Source organism: Morchella importuna (assembly GCF_003444635.1).
Source record: "Morchella importuna strain M04M26 chromosome Unknown Morimp01GS036, whole genome shotgun sequence".
Classification (NCBI taxonomy): domain Eukaryota; kingdom Fungi; phylum Ascomycota; class Pezizomycetes; order Pezizales; family Morchellaceae; genus Morchella; species Morchella importuna.
In genome coordinates this window covers 547,114-562,812 of record NW_025763433.1, presented here as the reverse complement: position 1 = coordinate 562,812, position 15,699 = coordinate 547,114, and the positions used below count along the sequence as shown (strand labels likewise).

The 15,699-nt window shown below is 46.9% G+C and overlaps 1 protein-coding gene across 1 annotated transcript; it reads right to left on the bottom strand.

The window, feature by feature from the left end:
* Positions 1 to 13,200: 13,200 nt before the first annotated feature.
* On the bottom strand, positions 13,201 to 15,693 carry LAJ45_09517 (uncharacterized protein; the record flags this gene model as incomplete). Its single annotated transcript, XM_046119058.1, has 2 exons — positions 13,201 to 13,714; positions 13,769 to 15,693. 2 exons carry the CDS (start codon positions 15,691 to 15,693, stop codon positions 13,201 to 13,203), a joined length of 2,439 nt encoding a protein of 812 aa, XP_045967873.1.
* Positions 15,694 to 15,699: the final 6 nt, after the last annotated feature.

Here is a 15,699-nt window from a genome sequence, read left to right as displayed (position 1 = left end):
CTGATCTGGATTTGTTGGCGGAGAGGTGGTGGTGCAAGCCCAGGCTATGAAGGTGTAGGCTGTGGAGGTGAGAGTTATACCTGAGAAAGTAGTGAAACCTTGCAAACCTGTATGTATTGCAGGTGCAAACTTGCTTTCGGTCAGGATGCAATGCATCCATAGAGGTAAAACAAAAGCTTCATGACGCTTGTTCTAGGAGGCAAAAGCAAATCAACCGTACGTCCCTATATATCAGAGGAGAAGTGGGTGAAGGGGACTGTACAGCACGTAGAACTGCATACTATAGGGGTCTCCGTGTTTTTGGGGACGGGGGGCTAACCTTAACCCTAAGTTCATCCCATCAGAAATGAGTATAATACAGATATAGGTAAATCTGTATCTATGTGCCGATGCAGGCAGGAGGTAGGCATCGATGCAGCGGTCAAGGTAGATGGCGAGGAAGGTGTGGGTGGATTGTGGAGTATCACTTGGCCTCTCCCGCCGGTCTCTGCTGCCAGAGGTAAATACCTGCAATTGCGGGCTGAGTCGGAGCTTGATTCCATGCAGCTGCCGGCAGTGCTACAGGCCATGTCGGCGGAAGGGGGGGTGTCTCCATTTGGTGGAAGGGGCTGGCAATCAGCTGCCGTGTGGTGCCCTATTTGCTGCAGAATAGCAGTCTATGTGGATTCCTATTCGCTGCAGGGTCACTGGAGAGCCGCTGACTGTCTGGAGCCCTATTCTCTGAAGCATTGCTGCCTATTAGGTGCATGCTCTGGTCCAGAATCGCTGCAAGATCACTACCTATTGGGAGCCCTATACGCTGCAGGTTCGCTGCCTATTTTGGGCATGCTTCGGTGCATGGTTTGGTCCAGAATCGCTGCAGGATCACTGCCTATTGGGAGCCCTATTCGCTGCAGAACAACTGCAGAATCGCTGCCTATTAGGAGCTTTATACGTTGCAGGATCGCTGCCTATTTGGAGCCCTATACGCTGCAGGATCGCGGCCTATTTTGGGCATGCTTCGGTGCATGGTTAGGTCCAGAATCGCTGCAGGATCACTGCCTATTGGGAGCCCTATTCGCTGCAGAATGACTGCAGAATCGCTGCCTATTTTGGGCATGCTTTGGTGCATGGTTTGGTCCAGAATCGCTGCAGGATCACTGCCTATTGGGAGCCCTATTCGCTGCAGAATAACTGCAGAATCGCTGCCTATTTAGAGCTTTATACGCTGCAGGATCGCTGCCTATTGGGAGCCCTACTCGCTACAGAATAACTGCAGAATCGCTGCCTATTTGGAGCTTTATACGCTGCAGGATCGATGCCTATTTGGAGCCCTATACGCTGCAGGATCGCTGCCTATTTTGGGCATGCTTTGGTGCATGGTTTGGTCCAGAATCGCTGCCAATTCGCTACCTATTTGGAGCCTATTTGGAACATGCTTTGGAGCATGCTTTGATCTAGAGTTGACGCAGAATCACTGACGATTCGCTGCCTATTTGGTATGAAGTGGTCAATAGCATGTCAAGTAGCTACCATACGGCAGGTCTGTCAGCGTCACTGTCAATCCAATACCTGCCGTACTGTAGGTGAGAGGCGTCAATAGCATGTCCAATACCCGCCGTACGACAGGTCTGTCAGCGTCACTGGCATGTCAAATACCTGCTGTACGGCAGGTCTCTCAGCGTCACTGGCATGTCAAATACCTGCCGTAAGGTAGGTCTGTCAGCGTCACTGGCATGTCAAATACCCGCTGTACAGGAGGTCTGTCAGCGTCACTGGCATGTCACATGCCCGCCGTACGGCAGGTCTGTCAGCGTCAGTGGCATGTCACATACCCGCCGCACGGCAGGTCTGTCAGCGTCACTGGCACGTCAAATACCCGCCGCACGGCAGGTCTGTCAGCGTCACTGGCATGTCATATACCTGCCGTATGGTAGGTCTGTCAGCATCAATAGAATGTCACATACCTGCCGTACCGCAGGTCTGTCAACGTCACTGGCATGTCAAATACCCGCTGTACAGGAGGTCTGTCAGCGTCACTGGCACGTCACATGCCCGCCGTACGGCAGATCTGTCAGCGTCAGTGGCATGTCATATACCTGCCGTATGGTAGGTCTGTCAGCATCAATAGAATGTCACATACCTGCCGTACCGCAGGTCTGTCAACGTCACTGGCATGTCAAATACCCGCCGCACGGCAGGTCTGTCAGCGTCACTGGCATGTCAAATACCTGCCGTATGGCAGGTCTGTCAGCGTCAATAGAATGTCACATACCCGCCGTACGGTAGGTCTGTCAGCGTCACTGGCACGTCACATGCCCGCCGTACGGCAGATCTGTCAGCGTCAGTGGCATGTCATATACCAGCCGTATGGTAGGTCTGTCAGCATCAATAGAATGTCACATACCTGCCGTACCGCAGGTCTGTCAACGTCACTGGCATGTCAAATACCCGCCACACGGCAGGTCTGTCAGCGTCACTGGCATGTCAAATACCCGCCGCACGGCAGGTCTGTCAGCGTCACTGGCATGTCAAATACCTGCCGTACGGTAGGTCTGTCAGCGTCACCGGCATGTCAAATACCTGCCGTACGGTAGGTCTGTCAGCGTCACCGGCATGTCAAATACCTGCCGTACGGTAGGTCTGTCAGCGTCAGTGTCAATACAATACCTGCCGTACGGTAGCTGAGAGGCGTCAATAGCTTGTCAAATAGCTGCTGTACAGCGCGACTGACAAGGTTTGCCCATACAACATTTGACCCTAACCTGGCCCTAACCCGAAGCTGACCCCACCAGAAAGAGGTATAATGAAGGGGGAATCCTCACAGTATATTCTGTAAAATTTGATATCATTCGCCACTGACCAAGGAATCAGAACTAGGTTACGGCATATATCGTATTTCAGATCACCAGAATAAACAAAGCATGATTGGTCATCTCAGAGATTGGTTAACCATGGTAGGTGGAAACGACAGGGAGCACGGAGAGCCCAGATTAGTGGGATTAGTGCACCGTTGACAGCTAATTATATATGACTCCATTGTTTTTTACTGATCTGGATTTGTTGGCGGAGAGGTGGTGGTGCAAGCCCAGGCTATGAATGTGTAGGCTGTGGAGGTGAGAGTTATACTTGAGAAAGTAGTGAAACCTTGCAAATTTGTATGTATTGCAGGTACAAACCTGCTTTCGGTCAGGACGCAATGCATCCATACAGGTAAAACAAACGCCTCACGACGCTTGTTCTAGGAGGCAAAAGCAAGTCAACAGTACGTTCCCTATATATCAAAGGAGAAGTGGGTGAAGGGGACTGTACAGCACGTAGAACTGCATACTATAGGGGTCTCCGTGTTTTTGGAGATGGGGGGGGCTAACCTTAACCCTAAGTTCACCCCATCAGAAATGAGTATAATCTTTGTTGGGTCATGATATCTGCAAGTAGGAGGTGGTCGAAGCAGTTAAAAGCTCCTTGTATGTTGTTTGTGAGAAGAGTTGGTCTGTCTGGGGTGGTTCCTGTAGTGCGTTTGATCAGGAAGTTGTGTTGGATGGGCGTGAAGGTGCGGAGTAAGGCATCGATCGCTGAGATTGTTAGTCTGCCTCCGAATTGGTCTTTACTGAGGGTTTCCAGGATAGTTCCGGCGGTGCATAGTCTTGTTGCCACTATCTTTTCCAGTCCTTTGCTAAAGCATTGTAATAGAGAGATTGGTCGGTAGGCTTTGGCCGAGGAATAGTCGGCTTTTCCTGGTTTCGGGATTGGTATGCATTTTGCCACTTTCCATCGATCCGGTTGGACCCCATGTCGGAGCATGGCTGAGAACATGGCTTGGAAGAGTTGGGTGTTTGCCTTGATTGTTGCTTGTATGAATGGATATGGGATATTGTCAGGGCCAGTGGCCGAGTGTGTTGGGCATGATCTGATTGCGGGTGTAATTTCTTCTGGGGTTACTTCCTGAAAGTCTTCACTAAGGTCAAAACAGGGGGGTCTGATTTGGGGTGGGGGGTTGTTGGGGGACGTCCTATCTGTGGGGAAGAGTTGGGCTCTTAGAGCTTGGCACTTCCCCGCAAACGTTTCTTCACGTTGTATAGTTGGGATTGTAATGTCCCTCCTTTCCCCCGTGTTGACTAGTTTCCAGATGGCACTTCCCTTGGCCTCCATGAATTCTTTCTCCCTTTGTTCCGTTTTGACTTTGCGGACCGCTGCGGCCCATTTCTGCTTATTTTCCTGAAGGATCCTCTGTCCTCATCCCTTTGGGTGTTTCTGGCTTTTCTTTCTAGTATGTTGAGTGTTGAATTAAGTTCCTTCAACTCTAGGGTCCACCACTTCTTGGATTTGGGGTGTCCCTGGCTCCATGGGGTGACTTGATTTATTATATTGTCTATGTGTTCAAGGATGAAGTCGACCGATTATTTTGTGTAGTTCTGGCTTTTCCATGATTTGGGGGGAAAGTGGAGGCCTCAGATATTTTCTTCTAGTTTTTCCCAGTTTGTTCGGCGCCATAGTCTCCTGGGGATTTGGGGGGGTTTCTCTATTTGTAGTTGCAGAATGGTTTTCCCGTGATCGGAACCTGCTCCATATCGGTCAATGTTACAACGGATATCGTGGTCCAATATTGGTCCTTTGACTAATGTCAGGTCAATAATGGTTGGTCTGTTTTTGTTCCTGAAGAAGTGTATGAATTCGCCTAGTTCGTTGAGTAGGGATAGCTTTTGTCGATCAATCCACTTTTACAGCTTCTTGAATCTGTGTTTATCTGTTCTGATGCTGTTGGTATAGTCGTGGGATCTGTGTCCGTACCAGAGTTGGTGGTGGCTGTTGAAGTCTCCCATGACAAGGCACTTTTGGATTGTAGTTATTTGTCGGGAGATTTCTGCAAAGGGTCCACTCCGTCCTGGTGAATATATGTTAAAAATTTGTGTTTTTTGGTTTTGGATTTCTACCGTGACGGAGACGATGAAGTTGTTGTGGGTGTAGTGATGTTTCGGTTTCAGGTTGGCGTATTTCCTGACGTATGTGGCGGCTTTGGTGCCTTTGTTCCTGGCTGTGAATAGGTAGAAAATAGGGGATTCCGGTGGGTAACCGTTTTTGTTATTCTATGGTTCTTGTAACAAAAGAAAGAGTATGTTATGGTCTTGTTCTGCTTCCTCCACTACTGACTTTGTTGTAAGCTCATTTTTCGAGCAGTTCAGTTGCTGTCCGATAGCCATGGTCCTTCTGTTGTAACTCATTGGGAGTTATCCATGCCTGCTTCTTCTTGTGGTGGGTTTTAGGCCGGGATAATTATGGGTATTGGTAGCGGGCTTGAGTTTGTGTCTGGTCCGAGCATGTTTGTGATTCGCACGTTGGTTCGTTCTGGGCAGTTGGCATCTGTTGCTTTATGGGGGGCCTTGCAATGGTAGCATCGGATGGGTGTGTGCGAGCATCTGAGGCCTCCGGCGCATTCTGTGCATGGGTGGTCCTTGGTTTGGTTTTCCTCAGCGCAGTGTCCGCATCTTCCGTTGGTGTGGGGGCATCGTTCTTGCCTGTGGCCGTATTCAAGACATTTGGCGCATTGGGTTTCTGAGTTTGCTGGGGTCCGAAGTTCTCTTTGGTGAATTGTCCGGGAAGGGCAATGATCATGAAGGAGTGGGATTTTCCGATTCTGGCTTCTGGTCTTGATAGCCATCTCGGGATTTGTGCCAATTCGAAGGTGTTACCGTAGTTGTTTCTTTAGCTTTCCCTCTTGGTTGTTGAGCGCGATTGGGGTTGTTGGCGGGTGTGGTGGGGCGGCGGTGGTGGTGACTGCGGCATCTCCTCCTTCGGCAGCTATTTAGTTGTTGGGCCTGTTGTTGGAGGGGTTGGTGAGCTGATGTTGGAGGCGGTGGAGTTTTTCGGATGTTTTGTGCTGATTCTTTGTCATTTCAAACATTTGTTTGGCCAGGGCGTCGACTGTGTGTTTGAGGGATTCGTTGTGGGTGGATAAAACTTCGTTGGTAGCTTTTAAGCCCTTGTTGATTTGCTCAGTTGTTTAGTTGATGGGTTCGAGTGCTACAGTGAGGGCATTTCTAACTACCCAGGAGATATAGTTCAGGTCCATTCTGGCATGGGTTTCTTGGGGAACGATGCTGGAGTGGATGTAGTCATATTTTCGAGCGTATGGTTCGTTGTATTGAGTATATTCGGCGAAGATGTAGAACGGTTCATTGCCGAGTTGTGTCTGTTCTACCGTGGTGGATTGCATTTGTTGGGTTGATTGGGTGTCAGGGAAGCGGGGGGATGCTGGTGTTCCTGGTGGGGGGGCTCCCGCAAACCAGGAGCTCAGGGAGGCTTGTTGGGATATCACTGGTGTTCCGTATCGAGTTGGGTTGGGAAAGACTTCTGATAGAGTTCTCTTCCTGCCCCCGATATTTGGTGGGTTGGGTAGGTTTGGTGAGGCTAGGTTGTTGTTTTCCGCTGTGGTCACAAGGCTTAAGCGAGGGTTGAGGGTAGAGAGTTCACAACTCAGGAACTAGAGCGTGAATAACTTCGCGTACGAACAGATGTGCGATAAGATACCAATAGATTACGCGGTATATTGACATACAGGATCGCGCTCGAGTAAAAGTTCTATCGAGAATGCAGGCCAAAGGTAATGTTTGATCGAAAGTTTTAGTGTTGCGTGGGTAAGATACAAAGTTTGCGTGAAGATATAAGGAAAGGAAGGAAAACATAAAAAGGCACGAGACAACGCCCCTTTATATATCCAACTCCTAGTCCGTTGATGACTAATACTCCGCATAATGGAAACCGAAAGAACATAACAGAAACCCTATTACAAATCCTAGTTCAACTGCGCAATACTTCTTCTTCACGATCCAATATATCGCCTTAGCCAAAATATAATATTGCCGTTACAGACTACGCCCCCCTCTAAGGCCTACCTCCTGGTAGGGTTAGGTTTCCGTGGATAACATTTGTGGAATCGTCGAAGTTTATGAGGCGTATGCTCAAGATCCGATAGCGGTTGCCAAGAGGCTTCATCATATCCTGTATATCGTACCAGATACTCAAATCTTCCCCTTCGTTTCCTAGAATCTAAAATATCTTCGACTTCCCATTCTTCCTCCCCTTCGATATCAACCGGAGGTGGTGGTGACTGCTGCTGTCAATTTAACAGATTACCTGCTTCAGGCGAGAATAACGAAACGTGGAATACTGGATGGACCTTCATGGAACGGAGAAGTTCTAATTTATAAGCATAGCGGTTGACGATTCGCTTAATGTTGTAAGGTACAATACATTTCCAATCAATTTCTTGGAGGGTTGCTTTGTCAGAATGTGGCGTATCGATAAGAAAATTTTATCTCTTATACTATAATGAGGGCCGGGAGAACGATTCAAGTTGGCCGATTCTTCTTGTATTCTTTGCGCTCGGAACATTTCACTTTTCAGAAACTCCACCATGTCCTTCATTTCCCTTGCAATCCTGTTGGCCTGATCTTCCACCATCGTTCTATCATTTTCCAAGGGGCCAAAAGTCATCGTTGGATTTCTTCCCGAATTGGCATAGAAGGGAGAGACCTTTGTTGTTTCCGAAGCATGATGGTTAGTTGCAAACTCGGCCATTGCCAATAGTCGGGCCCAATCGTCTTGTTGATAAGAGACATAACTTAGAAGATACTGTTCCATTACCGCATTGATCCTTTCAGTTTGTCCATCAGTTTGAGGGTGGAATGTGATGGAGAATCGAGGAGATATTTCCAGGCGTTTGCAAAGCGATTCCCAAAATTCCGCGACAAATTGTGTTCCTCTATGGGACACAACAGTATCAGGTAGTCCATGTAGCTTCCAAACATTATCAATATATAGTCTCGCTACTTCTTTCGAACCTACCTCTCTAGTCGTTGGTATTAAATGTCGCATTTTGGTTAGTCTATCAACAACAGCTAGGATCGCATTGTATCCATCACTCTCAGGGAGGTCAGTGACAAAATCCATCGAGACATCCGTCCATAGTCCATCGGGTATTGGCATTGGGCGAAGTACTCCGTAAGGTGCATTGCGTGGTGCCCTGCTACGGACACACACATTGCAATTCCTGACATATTGATCGATATCCTTTTGAATTTGTGGCCAATAATACTCCCGATTTAAGAGTTCCAAAATCTTTGCTCTACCCGGATGGCCTGCTGATGGTTTATCATGATGTTCTTTTAAGAGCCTCAGCCGGAGGTCATTGTCGTTGGGTACGTAGAGTGTGCCTCGATAAAGTAGCCGACTGTCGTTGTCTTCCGTACATTCGGTAAGTGAAATTTTATTTGAATAGCAAATGTCACTCCGAAGCATAACGAGGATTTCGTTTGGGAAACTATCGACTTGGTAAGCTTTTGAAAATAACTCCTCCACAGTAGTCATTCCTTCAGCGGATTTATTTGATAAAGAACCCACGAACAAACTTAGTTTTGTATCTACATTTTTTCGCTTCAGAACCACTTGGCTCTGATGCGTGAACCATTCATTCCCGTCTTTAGGTAGGTAACCTGACCTTCTAGTCAATGCATCTGGTTACGCTCCTTGTTTTCCCGGTCGAAATTGTATAACGAAATCGAAAAGTGAAAGGAATTCGGACCAACGAGCTTGTCGGCGATTTAACAATTTTATCGTCATGAAATATTTCAGGATCCGATGATCGCTGAAAACTTTAATGGGGAATTGTGCTCCCTCCAGATAAGGTCGAAATTCTTCAAAACATCGCACGATCGCCTGAAGTTCTTTGTCATAAATTTCATAGTTACATTTCGCAGACGAATGTTTCTTGGAAAAGAAAGCGACCGGATGTAAAACTCCTTCATAATCACATTGCGATAGAATTCCTGCTGACACGTAGTCGGATGCAATGGTTTCCACCACAATCTTTCGATCCGAATCGAAATGAACAAGGATAGATGCCGTTGTGAATATCTTTTTTAAAGTCTGAAACGCTTCCTCCCTCTCATCCGTCCATTCGAATTTAATATTTTTCTTCGTTATAGCTGTAAGTGGGGCAACAACTCTGGAATATCCTAAAATAAACCGTCGATAAAAATTTGCAAATCCAAAAAATACTTGAAAGTCATGGAGATTCGTCGGCGTAGACCATTCTAAAAGATCGATAAGTTTCTTTGGATCCATCTTATTGCCATTCGGGGTAATGATTAAGCCAAGGTATTTCGTTTCTTGAACCATAAATTCGCATTTTTCGGGTTTGAGATGAACATGATTTTCATCAAGTACCTTTAGAACCCTTTGAATCTGATCTTTGTGTTCTGTAAGGGACTCAGAGTAGATGAGAATATCATCTAAATAGGCCATTCCAAATTGATCGAGATAGGGATACAGGATGTCGTTGATTCAATGTTGGAATGTAACAGGAGCATTGGCTAATCCAAAGGGCATTACTGTATATTCAAAATGTCCATATCGAGTCCGGAATGCCGTTTTCCATTCGTCTCCCTCCGTTATCCTGATCTGGTTATATCCCCAGCGTAAATCCAACTTGGTATAACATTTTGCTTTCGACAATTTGGCCAAGGTTTTCATCAATAACCCAATGGATAATGATTCTTAATTGTAATTGCATTAAGGCCCCTATAGTCGACACATAAACGGAGAGTTCCATCGGCTTTCTTGACGAATAGTATGGGCGCTCCTGCTGGCAATTCGCTATGTCGGATAATCCCCTTGGGTGGATTTTCCTGAAGGTAATCCCAGAGTGCCTTCAACTCAATTTGGGTAGGGCATATATCGGTCCCCACGGTGGTTGCTTGCCTTCTTCTAGTACTATTTTCATATCATGGGACGGTCGATGTAGTGGAAGAGCTGAAGCATCATATTCTTCAAACATGTGGATATAGTGATGGAACTCTCTCGGTATCACTTGTTCACTATTGGTGGTAGATTTTTCAGTTGCTGAAACGATAACTGTATGGGTTTCCGGTAGGGGAATTGATATACCATGAACTGTAATTGCAGTTCCACTGAGCGAACAATGTTGACAGCAGCTTCAAGAGTCACAAATAAGGAAATTTTCCTTTGGTCGAATCGTAACGTCATGGCGCCGCATCCAATGTATCCCCATCACAATCGGATAATGTCCTAACTTTGTCACAAAACATGCCGCAGTCTCTCGTTGGCCATGAATGTCTAGTGAGACATCAATAGTATGGGTAATTTTTCGTGACTCGATAGGTCTGCCGTCTATAACATCTACGTGGCGGGGTATTTTGAGGGGTGTCATGGTGAGATTGTTGTGGCGTGCAAAAGATTCATCAATGAAAGCGTTTCCTGATGCTCCGGTATCAATAGGGGCGTAGGTGGGTACGAAAGTATTTTTATTCTGTGAAATAGAACGAGTTACTACAAGTTGATTCCCATCCATTTCCTCCTCCTCTGATACCGAAAAACCAGAAATATACATCCTAGAAAAATCCTTAAATGGCCCCTGTGCTAAGCAACTTAGTGGAGGGACAGATATTTTGCCGACTCATTATCGCTTCCATCATTTTCCTCCACTCTGAATGCCGCTCCACTCATCACCGGTCTCCTTGGTTGATTTCCAGTTGCCCTCGCTTGGGGACAATCTCTAACCATGTGTCCAACACTTCCGCAATAGAAACATCGGTCCTCAGCCAAGCGGACGTTTCTTTCGGTAGAGGTGGGGCGACGACGTCCCCCAGACAAATCCATCGGTACATCACCTCCCGGCGGAACGAGGGATGGTTCTCATTAATAGGTGCATTGACAACCGGGGCAGCAGCACGGGGAGCAGGAGCATTATTCACTGGTGGGGGACGAGGGGCCGCAGCAGCAACAGCATTCCAAGGCTTTTTACTTCCTCGCTTAGCTTCTGCCGCTCGTCGGCGATTATCCAACCGTTGCAAGAGCGTCGCACATGCATCTACCATCGCAGGAGTCTCATGATATATCATTGATTCGTCGAGTTCTCCATTAATACCTTCCATTAAAGCCTCAATCCGAGAGACTTCATCCATCCCTAACTCGGGAGCATACTGTTGAAATTCGGCGAAATAATCAGCAAAGGTTCAATTTCGTTGGCGGATGTTCCTAAGGTTCTTCCTAGCTGTGCGCATCTAAAATTTCATAAAACCATAACATGGAAGGCAAAGCAATGCCTTCTTCTCCGACGTATTGTAAAAACTGATTAGCGGCAACGCCCTTCAATCAACTGAATGCATAGGATAGTTTAGACTGTAGTTTGGCAAAGCGGTCGGCATATCCCAATAGCTTAATCCTCATCTGTTGCTTGAATAGGTGTAATCTTTCTCGATCTCGATCTCCCCTAAACACCTCAGGATCTGGGAGCTTTTCCGACCGTTGGGTAGTAGCCGTGACAAGTGGTACTGGAGGCACAGGTGAGGTATCATCGCCACCAATCGGTTCTTCATTAGGGGCAACCACTTCAACAGCAACCCGTTGAGTTCGAGCAGCAGCAAGATCTCGTTCGAACATCTCTCTTGCATTTCCAGCCTCTCTTTCCACCTCCTGTAAGTCCGTTGCATACTGAGCAATACCATGTTGGGCCCATTGAAGAAGTGCATAAGCTTCTATCCCGACATTATTATCGACCTGTTGGTGTTCTTGAAAGAAGTTTTGAAGGGCATCGCTTAGTTGCTGATAATCGACAGGGACGAGTTCCGACATTGTAGACTATAGTGTTGTATTGGTTGGCGATAGAGGACGCAATCTAGTGTAATGGGGGTCTATATGCATAGGGACTATAGTGCTAAGGAATCCAACCGAGGCGAAGACGTAGCAGTAGGTATTCAAGACTATGGACTATGGGGCGGCTCTTCCTGGTGTGATAAACCAGTTGAACCCTATCGCGAGACGTAGAACAAAAGTAGTATTTGTGGAGTAAGTACAAAATAGATAGATAGATAGATTTGGAAAGGAAGGAAAACATGAAAAGGCATGAGACAACGCCCCTTTATATATCCAACTCCTAGTCCATTGATGACTAATACTCTGCGTAATGGAAACCGAAAAAACATAACAGAAACCCCATTACAAATCCTAGTTCAACTGTGCAATACCTCCTCTTCACGATACAATATATCGCTTTAGCCAAAATATAATATTGCCGTTACAGCAGGGTATCTAGGGTGAGGGTAGGAGCTGACGAGGAAGGACTGCGATGAGAATCTGAGATAGGTTTTGGTTTGAGTGAGGGTCAAGGGGGTCAGCGAAGTAACATTGCCATAGTATTCTTTTAACGAAGAGAAAGGATAGTATTGAAGAGTAATGAATAGTGTATATATAGAAAATGTTGCGTGAAATAGAAAAAGGAAAAAAGTAACAAGATGCAAGGACGGCACCTCCTAATATACCCAAGGAACTCCAGTGATGATAAATCCAATATGACTAATACCCTTGTGATGGCAAGCAGCCCATAGAAACTCGTACAATGTTTCTGACTAATCCAACCCCTCGTAACCTAACTTATTGATCAATCGATCTATGAAAACCAGCACCACACTCCTAGGTTCCCTCTTCATTGACAGACCCGCCCTCTATGCACCCCCGAGGTGTACAGCTACTCACTCTTGCCGTCTGCCTTTGGAGAGGATATGCAGTTGATGGCAGACTACTGGCATAGTCATGAAAGTTGGGGTTGCAACATGCATGCTCTCTTTGGTTACTTTGTTCTTTTGTGTTATCTGGAACTTTTTTCCTTCTTTCTCAGCTGGGGGGTTCTCTAGTCATCAACCTTGTATGAGGAGTGTAATTGGTAGCATACCATAGTTCCTATAACGGGGGACCTGGCATTGTGGATGGGTCTTTACGCCATAGTCTATGACTGCATGCAGTAATTGTACCTAGAAACAATTTATATGATATAAAAATAAAAAAAAATAAAAAAATAGACTCAAAAAGTAAAAGGATAGTGGATAGGTAGTACATGATGATTAGGAATAACGGAGTGCGGAAAGAAAGACAGAACTAATCCTAGTAGCGTAATCGCACATGTGGCCTGTGTTATGAACCCCGAATCATTTCCCACCACTATCGCCTACAGAATTGGCGATTGGCCACTACCTCGTGCCTTAGTTATATTTTATATCGGAAACGTTATTTAATGAAATATAATATAGAGCGCATACAGACACGCGCACAGGCCGTGCAACGTAAAGCGTAAGGAATCGGCTTAATAACTAGTGGATATTCATCAACATCACCTTATTCGGCCTATAGGTCTGCTGTATATGGACACTATCGCCGGGAATACAGCCTTGTCAAAAAGATCGAGGCAATATCAAGAAAATAGTCGGTTTGGCAACAGGCCAAGATAGATATCGCTGGGATTTGCAGAGCGCATATATACTCATTGTCATATGCTCGACGGTGACAATTAGACGGCTCCAGACCGAAGTAATCCATCGCATCGTGCATCTTCCAGAGCTGCGATCGGCATGTGGTGAAGAGGGTAGCGGTGTCTATCAAAGCTATCATGGGATTACTGTACCTTCGGGTAGCCTTTTTGTTGGCTGCGTGCCAACGCGCTTTGTCTGGGTTTGTTGTCACGGAAATAAAAGGTGTTCTGGCTCTGCTACTCCAATTGGAGTGACATTCGACCATGGCTTTGAATTGTGAGGGATTGTTTGGCAGATACGGATTTCCGGAGTTAAACCCAGCCATCGTGTACTGACTCACAGAGGTCTCATCATAGACTCGATATAAGATTGGCGGCAGGTCCGTCACGCATGACACCGGTGGAGGGAGAAAGCTAGAAGATATCAGTTACTAGTAGCGCAGAATACGGGAACCGGGACACCTTTACCACGCAGGACTTTGCACCCAGGTTGCCTGTTCCTGTAACATCTGTCCCTGTGACATCTGTTCTTTGTATTCCAAATACATTCCTTCATGTGTCCATACGCTCTTTGTGTCCCACTTATATGACTCCTGTTGAAGTTCTCCTTGTGATAATAGATACTGAAGCATCCTCGCTCTGCGGTCCTCCTCAGTATATCCCCCAATCACCCCTTGCCACTGTATATTCGCGTTCGGTGCCGCCGATGTCAACACTAGCGGTGGTTCGGTAACACGCCCCTGTTCCCTAATAGGCTTCTCCTGCTGTTCGGTCCCTCTCTCCTTTTGGGCTTCCTCAACCTCATCTTGAGACTGCGATATTTCCAGTTTCTGCCGTTCGCCTTCTTTCCTTCTTTCCTTCTCCACTTCATCTTTACGCCTCTCTTCCTCTTCCCGCATATCCTGAATCCTTTTCGCTTCTGAGATTATTTGCTCCTCCTTCTGTCTCTGTTCTTCTTTCCGCCTCTCCTCCATTCTTCTCTCTTCTGTAATTCTTCTCACTTCCGCAATTTTTCTCTCCACCGCAATTATTTTCCCTTCCGCAATTCTTATCTCTTCCGCAATTCTTCTCTCTTCCGCAATTCTTCTCTCTTCCGCAATTCTTCTCTCTTCCGCAAATCTTATCACTTCCGCAATTCTTCTCTCCTCCGCAATTCTTCTCTCTTCCTCAATTCTTCTCTCTTCCTCAATTCTTCTCTCTTCCGCAATCCGTTGCTCCTCGATCTTTCTCTCTTGCTGCTTCAGCCTCTCCTCTTCCTCCAAGCGCATTTTCTCCTTCCACTCTTCCTCCTTAAACCGCCGCTCTTCTATATTCGCTTGCTCCCTTTGCCTCTCTTCATCTTTCCGCTGGTTCGCATTCTGACTGTGTAAACTGCTAGCGATGTGGTAGGTTTTGAGATGTGTCTTCAAAGTTATTTCGCATACATCGCATTCCCAAGGGGTAACATCCTTTACCGGTGGCTGATACTTCGGTGTAGCATGATTCTGTCCTATCTTTCGCGCGTTCTCCGTCCTGTGCTCGCTAACCTTTCTCTGTTCCTCCTCTTGTTTCTTTTGTTGTGTTTGCTCCTTGAATATCTTCTCTTCGAGTCTTTCTTTCTCAACTCTCCGCAATTCTTCCTCTTTCTCTTGGTTGAGAAGTCCTTCTAACCGTTGTTTCTCTTGCCTTTTCTCCTGTAGCTTCCTAAGCCTGTCCAGCTCCGCCAATTTCTTCTCCTTTCTATCCTCCTGCATCACTTTCTGCTCTATCCGCCTATCGTTCGAAGGGTGTATATTGCTCTCGGGGTGTGCGCCTTTCAGCGCGGCGTGCATTTTCCAGTTGCAAAGAAGACATTCACAAATGCCTGCCCTACCTCCACCTTGCGCGGGGACGGTCGTTGGGACCTCGAACACCTTCTCTTCGAGTCTTTTTTTCTCAACTCTCCGCCCTTCCTCTTCTTTCTCTTGGTTGACCAGAGCTTCTAACCGTTGTTTCTCTTGCCTTTTCTCCTGCAGCTCCCTGAGCCTGTCCAGCGCCGCCAATTTCTTCTCCTTTCTATCCTCCTGCATCGCTTCCTGCTCTATTCGCCCCTGCCCTCGCTCGAATCCTTGCTTCCTTGATATGTCGTTCTGAAGGTGTACATAACTCTCGAGGTGTGCCCCTTTCAGCGCGGCGTGCATTGTCCGATTGCAAAGAAGACATTCCCAAAGACCTGCGCTACCTCCACCTTGCGCGGGGACGGTCATTGGGACATTGAGGGGGTCGGGGAGAGGGCCTTCCCCTTGTGTTTTGGGGTGGGTCGAAGGTGTAGAGCGGCGAGGGCTGTAAAGAGGTTCTGAGCGGGCGTGGCGCGCATCACTGGCACCAGAGCGAGGTACCCCATATGTCGGGTAATTGAAGCAACTGTAGTCCATGAGTTG